The sequence below is a fragment of the Narcine bancroftii genome, chromosome 13 (genome assembly GCF_036971445.1).
Source record: "Narcine bancroftii isolate sNarBan1 chromosome 13, sNarBan1.hap1, whole genome shotgun sequence".
Taxonomy (NCBI): domain Eukaryota; kingdom Metazoa; phylum Chordata; class Chondrichthyes; order Torpediniformes; family Narcinidae; genus Narcine; species Narcine bancroftii.
Window position 1 is genome coordinate 83,112,805 of NC_091481.1, and position 7,630 is coordinate 83,120,434.

Sequence of the window (7,630 nt, forward strand, 5' to 3'; positions counted from 1 at the left end):
AGGCATCAACTCTCAGGACCAGAAGAAACTCTAAGAGGGTTGTTAACTCATCACAGGCACCAGACTTCACTCCACCGAGGGCATCTACGTGAGACAGTGGCTTAAAAAAGCAACCTCTACCCTCAAGGACCCTCACCACCCAGGCCAGGCCCTCTTCACTCGGCTACCATTGGGGAAAAGTCTGAAGACGAGCGCCCAGCGGCACAAGGACGGCCTCTTCCCCTTCGCCATGAGATTCCTGAATGATCAATGAACCAAAGACTCTGCCTTACTTTTCATGCACTAATATTTTTATTTTTTATAGTAAGATGGTTATAATATGATTGTTTGCCCTGTGACGCTGCCACAAAACAACGAATTTCATGACTTGTTCGTGATAATAAATTCTGATTCTTGCACATTTCATAATTAAGGTTCAACTTTTTCATTGTAAATATTAATAAAAATATTTTATAAAGAAAAAATATGGATGCAGAATTTTTAAACAGATGTGTTTTATTTACATGTATTTACAGATACCTTCTGCAGTTGTGCAACAGATTTTGCAAGATTCAAGGTTATAAATGGTTGAGGTGAACCCTTGTCCATCATAATTAAAGTGGTATTCCTGGAAATATTGCAAACTCCCTATAACTTGGTGTAACTGTCTCAGGTGAACTCTGCACCTTTCTTAATCCATCCTCTTGATCCTTCCTGATGCCATCCGGCTGCTGGGCAAATCCCTGGACGATTTCCTCCTTCAAAGTTGCTCTTCAAAAGCCTGGCATTCGATTGAAATTTTGCTTGCACATCTTTGTGTCAGATTTGGTGCGATGAGGCTGCCGCGAGTCTGCCTTGGGACAACTTAGCGCGTCGAAGGCAGAGCGCAGGCGGAGGCTTGCCCTGCAAGTGAACCCAGTCATTGCCCTCCGAGCGGACGTTACTCGTACTGAGGGTAAGCTTCCCCACAGGAGGGTCACTGCAGGAGAGACCAGAGATGATACCTGCCTTGCTCCTCGCCACCAGGAGCTGGGTTCCCCCCCCCCCCACCCCACCCAGGCTGAGAAATGTCTGGATGCCCCATCGCCAACAAAGTCAGGCCAAAGTATAGGACCAACTCTTGGTGGTGTCCTTTTCTATTTTGCAAATCAACCTTCCTCCACATTGCAAATGCTTTTCAATTCCAAGTGATGACCTGGGAGTCCTCATGAAGATCCAGTGCATCCCCCCCCCACTTCTCTTCCTTCACTGAGGAGACTTCCTGACCGGATTACCTGTCCACGCTGGTCTCCACCAGCCGATTGTTCATGATGGCTAAGGCACCGACACCCCCAGAGAACCCGCTGAACCGGGAATAGCTTTGCCTTGGGCCTCTGTTAGCCGTCTCGGAAAGTTGCTTCTGCATGATGGCCAAGGAGACCTTGTTGGAGGCCAAGAAGTCCTTGACAGATATCATCTCGCCCGACATTGGCCGGCCTTCAGCCTCGCTGTCGCACACTGTCTCCACGGAGATGTTGTTCCTCCGGGACTTGGGCCCCAGCGGGTGCACAGCATTGCCCGGCGCCCATGGCTTTCGCCTCCGCCGGCAGCCCCGGCACTCCATCTTCCTCAACATCCAGTTGAGGAACTGCTTGACGATGATAGAGGAGACATTGAACAGGGAGTAGAGGCAGCAAACACCCACCAGGATAAGCAAGAAGTTTGCCGCCCGGTACAGAGTTTGGTTGGTGTAGGCATCCCTCTGGCTGCTTACCAAGTCGCCGAAACCGATGGTGCTGAATGTCACGAAGCAGAAATAGAGGGACTCTGCGTAACTCCATTCCTCAACGGGAGAATAAATGGCTGAGGCGCAGCAGGAGATCACCACGGAAGCCATGCCCAAGATCAGCATGACGTAGTAGACAGAAGGCTTCCAGCCATCTAGACTGTCCACCTCTTCAGAGAGGCTGGACGACCTTTGGGCTGAAGAGCCTAACGCTCTACTGCGCTCCAACCCTCTCTCGTGGAACCAGCGCAGGACGTAGGCCAGAAGAGTGATGATCCTCTCCAGGAAGAGGTTGAAGAAGAGGATGGTGGCAGCGCAACCTGCCAAACCATAGAAGATCAGGAAGACTCTGCCAGCCGTGGTCCCCGGCGTGGTCATCCCGAAGCCTGCGGGGGGGGGGGGGGGGGGAAGATCAAATAAGTCCATCAGTACCGGTTATTCCGTGACTCCTGGTACACTCAGGGATGCTGGAGGTCACCGGAGCACCACTCTGGCACTGCTCTGGGCAGAGGCCAACCAGACACCTCCCCCCCCCCCACCCCCAACCCAATGCTAAGCACTATTCTGGATATACTGGGACATACCTGTTTCTTCCACAACTGGTCGTCCTCCTTCATAGTCCTACAGTTTGCTGTCAATTTTTCAACATCAAATTCAACGTGGTGGCCACCGAGGCCAGGACTCGCGAGACCTCCTTGTTTTTGGTGAGGTCCAACATCTAGAAAATTAGCACTGCACCCCTGGGTACACTCTGTCGGTCTTTCACACAAAAGGGTGGAAGGAATTTGGAACAGGTCATAGGGTTTGGAGCAGGGAAATAGTGTAGAGGAAGAGAGGGATCTTGGGGTCCAGGTCCATGATTCCTCAAGGATGCAGCACAAGTTCATAGAACGTAAGAAACAGGAGCGGGATTCAGCCATTTGGCCCATCGAGCCTGCTCTGCCTTTCAATGTGATCATGGCTGGGTTCATCTCCACCTACCTGCCTTTTCCCCATCTCCCTTAATTCCCCCACAATGTAAAAATCTACCCATCCTTGTCTTAAATATGTTACTGAAGTCGCCTCCACTGCTTCAATGGGCAGTGAATTCCATAGACTCATCAATTTTTGGGAAAAGCAGTTCCTCCTCATGTCCGTCTTAAATCTACTCCCCTGGATCTTGAGCCTATGTCCCCTCGTTCTGGTCTCCCCCACCCAGGGAGACAACCTTCCCACCCTTATCTTATCTGGGATTTTCATCCAATTAACACCTTTTGTCTGTTGATCTGTAAACCTCCCCTGCTCTATTTTTTTATTCAGTTTCCTGCCTGCTTTTTACTCACACCTTGAAGAAGGGCTCAGGCCTGAAACGTCGGGAATATAACTTTACCTCCTGTGGACGCCGTGAGACCAGCCAAATTCCTCCAGCATTTCTGTGTTTTCACTACAATCACAGCGTCTGTGAACTTCCATGTTCCATAAGACCATTGGAGGGCGGCACAGTTGGCATAGGGGTTAGCGTCACACCTTTACAGCGCTAGCGATTGGGTCCAGAGTTCGAATCCCACACTATCTATAAGTTTGTGCGTTCTCCTCGTGTCTGCGTGGGTTTTCCCCGGGGGCTCCAGTTTGCTCCCACCGTTCGAAATTATATGGGGTTATAGGTTAATTGGGTGTAAATTGGGTGGCATGGGCTCATGGGCCGAAATGACCTGTTAGAACATAGAACGTAACAGCACAGCACTGGCCCTTCAGCCCTCGATGTTGTGCCAACCCATATGTTTATTAACAAAAGCATTAAACCCTCCCTACCCCATAACCTTCTATTTTTCTTCCATCCATGTGCCTGGCTAAGAGCTTCTTAAATGCCCCTATCATACCAGCCTCCACCACTACATCAGTCAGGGAACTCCAGACACTCATAACTCTCTGTGTTACTGTGCTGTATGTCTAATTTAAAAAATTTAATCTAAAAAGACCAGTTGCATCCTCTATTGGCTGATGGGCCTCAGGAGACAGATATTCAATTGGACTCAGCATCCGCAAGCCAGAGGCCCAGATGTCCCTGCTTCTGTTATCTCCCCAACCAATGCTTTCACAAACATGAAAAAAGGACCAATGGACAACTCTTCCAAAGGAGTGAAGCATGGAAGTGCCAGTTGATGAAGGAGGACAAAGAAGCGAGGTGGTCAAACAATAATCATGGCTTTTATTAGCAGAAACTCATGGTACAATAATGAAAGACAATAGATGCATAAACAGTTATACCCAAGGGGAGTGTCCTTAACAGTCGAGATAATGCACAGCCAACGTTAGTACAGCAAGGCTCGCGAGAGTGGGGAGACAGGCAGCTTGGCAGACATTCACCACATGCAGACGCTGCGATTGTAGTAAATCAACGCACAGAAATGCTGAAGGAACTCACCCGGTCTCCCAGCGCCCATAGGAGGTAAAGGTATAGAACCGAAGTTTCGGGCCTGAGCCCTTCCTCAGGTATAAGCAAAGAACAAGGAGGCATCTGAATAAAGATCGAAGACTGGCCAGGGGAGATCAGATGTGAGGGAAGGTGAGAATTAATTTTGGCTCTGTGAAAGGAAAAGGGAGCGAGAGAGAGAGGTGGGGGGAGAGGGAGAGAGAGAGGGAGAGAGGAGAGAAAGAGATGGAGAGAGAGAGAGAGAGGAGGAGGAGGGAGAGAGAGATTGAGTGTTTTTATGCTGGGCCTCCGCTTCAAATGCGGATAAAAAAAATAAATTACCTATTCATTGAGCAGCCCTTAAAGGCTTTCCCAGAAAACGTTCCAGCTGCGTGGGGGATTACATGTAGGGAAGACCGCCATTGCTCTGCTGTGTATTGAGCTGCTGGTGCCGACGAGTGGCCCCAAAGGCCAAAGCGGCCTGGTGAGGTGCCTGAGCAGCCAGCAGGGCTTGTCGCAGCCCTTCCTGGCCGCTCCCTGAAGGCCCCCTCCAGCCACCTCTGCCCTGGCGGGGGGTCATAGAGGGAGAGGGGTGAGTGAGTGGGAGAGAGAGAGAGATGGGTTGTGGCTGGCGACGTCATTGCGATGTCATCAGCCCACCCTTAGAGGCAGCACTTTCATGATGCGTGGCGGATTGTTGCTGTGCTCCGCCGTTGACGCCACCTCAGAGAGGGTTTGGAGTTGGCGTCACAGAGCTGGTCGGGGACTATTCATGAAGGTAAATCTTCCAATGTGAGGACAGAGAGAGAGAGAGAGAGCTGGGGGAAAGGCAACAGGGGAAGAAGAAGGGGGTGGAGAGGGGAGGTTTAAGGGAAACTGGAAATCGATAATGCCATCCGATCAACTTATTTCTTTTTCAATACATAATCGAAGTTTATTGCATTGGAGATTAAAGACGTGAAAAATTTGGGAGATTGTTTTAAAGAGGGTAAGTTTCTATCTTTTAATCAGATGAGGGAAGATTTTGGTATTGATAAGAACTCTTTATTATCAAATTCGATCTTTGGTAAAATGTATGTTTGGTAGAGAGATGATTTTACCTAAAATGACTAAATTTGAGACTTATGAAGGTACCAGAGAAGGGTTATATTTCATCTATGTATCAAATATTACAGGAAGGTCTGGATAAAAGGGGTTGGGATAGATCTAAAATTAAATAGGAAGCGGATATTGGTTTACTTTTCTGAAGAGGATTGGTTAGATATCTGTTATGATAATGTAACGAGATTGATAAATCCTCGTTATGCAATGATTAATTACAATTTTTTACATCAATTATATTTGACACCTGAAAAATTAAAAAATATGGTTTTAATGAATCAGATTTGTGTTTTAGATGTGGTGATACGGTTGGAACTTTTTTTTTCATGCTGTTTGGTCATGTAGACATATACAATCTTTTGGAAGAAAATTCAATCGTTTTTAGAATATCTGTAGAAGATTAAAATGGTTTAAGATCCAACAGTATTTTTATTGGGTAGTTTGCAACCTCTGAAAGGTTTGGATTAGATAAGTTCCAGCTTGCTTTTGTATATTTAGCTTTATCCGTAGTGGAAAAATGTATTGCTGGTACGTGGAAAGATATAAATATGATCGATATTAATAGATGGCAAAATGAGATGAAATATTGTTAATAATGGAAAAAATTACGTATGTTTCGCATGATAATTATAATTTTTTTATTAATAAGTGGCTGTTATACTCAGAATATTTACATTTCAATTTATATTGATTAGATTTTAATATGTATATTTAACTTTTTTAAATATTCTTTCTTTTTTCTTATGGCTCTCCTTGGGAGAGTTGGCTGAAGGGGGGGGGAGAAATCTTTTCTTTTCCTTTTTTTTCTTTTTATATAATATTTAAAAAATGTTCATGTTTAATTGCTGTATTTGTCATATATTATTTGTTTTTTGAACGAATAAATAAAGTTTAATAAAAAAGATAATGCCATCCGGTTGTTGGGTGCTCGAGTGAAAGATGAGGTGTTGTTCCTCCAATTTGTGGGTGGTCTCAGTCTGGCCGTGCAAGAGACCATGGACAGACACTAGCAAGGGAATGGGATGGAAAATTTAAATGGGTGGCCACTGCCATTGTGGCGGACAGAGCCAAGGTGCTCAATGAAGCGATTTCCCCAGTCTGCACCCAGTCTCTCCAGTGCAGAGGAGACAACACTGATGCTGTAGACGACCCCTGCAGATTCACAAGGGTGGCCTCACTTGGAAGGACTATTTGGGGCCCCGAATGATGGTGAGGAAGGAGGTTTAGGCCCAGGCGGACCATCTTCCAATGGGCCAGCAGAGACCTGGTGGGCCAAAGAGCCAGCTTCTGTGCTTGTGCACTCCAGAAACTGGTGAAGAAGGAGGAGAGGGATGGTGGATGACAGCTTAGTTGTGGGTCCTGAACCCAGACAACATTAAAACATCTAAAGCAGGAGCAGGAGTCGGCCATCCGCCTGTCGAGCTCCACCATTCAACGGCTGGTCTGGACTCAATTCCACTCAGGAGGAATCAGAATCAGAATTTAATGGCAAATCACGTCATGAAATTCGTTGTTTTGCAGCAGTGCAAATGCTTGTATAAACCACATTTTACAAAATAAATTTAAAAATTTAAAAAGTGAGGCAGTGTCCGTGGGAATCTGATGGCGGAGGGGAAGAAGCCGTCCTTGTGCCGCTGAGTGCTCGTCTTCAGGCTCCCGATGGTAGCAGAGTGAAGAGGGCGTGGCCTGGGTAGTGGGGGTCCTTGAGGGTAGAGGCTGCTTTCATAAGACACCAGCAGATGTCCTTGATGGAGTGGTGCCCAACAGTATTAAAATCTAACTATGTCATAAATATATGTAAGGTTCAGCTTGCCCACTGCAAAGCAATTCAGGAAATGATATCGAAAAGAAAACGGTTCAGGGCTCAGACTTCAACCATATGGGGCTGAATAGGCCATTCGGCCCAACAAGCCTGCCCCATCATTTAATCATGAGCTGATCCATTTCCCCACTCAGCCCCACCTTCTCCCCATAACCTTTTCATCAAGAACCTATCAATCTCTTCCTTAAATAGACCCAATGATTTGGCCTCCACAACCACCTGTGGCCACAGATGCCACACGTTCACCACCCTCTAGCTCATTCCTCCACATCAGTAGTCGCCCTTCAATCCTGAAGTTGTGCCCTCTTGTCCTAGACTTTTCCACTGTGGGAAACAACCTTTCTACCCTGTCCACACCTTTCAACGTTCCACATGTTTCAGAACCTTTGGCCCATCCGATCTGTGCAAGCTCCCTGGGCAACTATCCCATCAATACCATTCCCTCTCACTCAGCTCCTTAACTGCCTTTGAGGATTTTTTACTTGAAATTTTTCAGTAGTTCATGAAACCTACAACCTGCCTTGTTTTGGACAATGTGGGAGGAAACCCACGGCGGCCAGTGGGAGAATGA

The 7,630-nt window shown here is 46.9% G+C and overlaps 1 protein-coding gene across 1 annotated transcript in view; it reads right to left on the reverse strand.

Moving 5' to 3' along the window:
- Positions 1–1,113: 1,113 nt before the first annotated feature.
- LOC138748092 (potassium channel subfamily K member 13-like) overlaps positions 1,114–7,630 on the reverse strand; it is an 8,958-nt gene continuing 2,441 nt past the window's right edge. Inside the window, exon 2 of the mRNA XM_069907782.1 lies at positions 1,114–2,130. Within this exon, the coding sequence (XP_069763883.1) occupies positions 1,250–2,130 (881 nt within the window). The 3' untranslated portion in view covers positions 1,114–1,249. The remainder of the gene's footprint in view (positions 2,131–7,630) is intronic.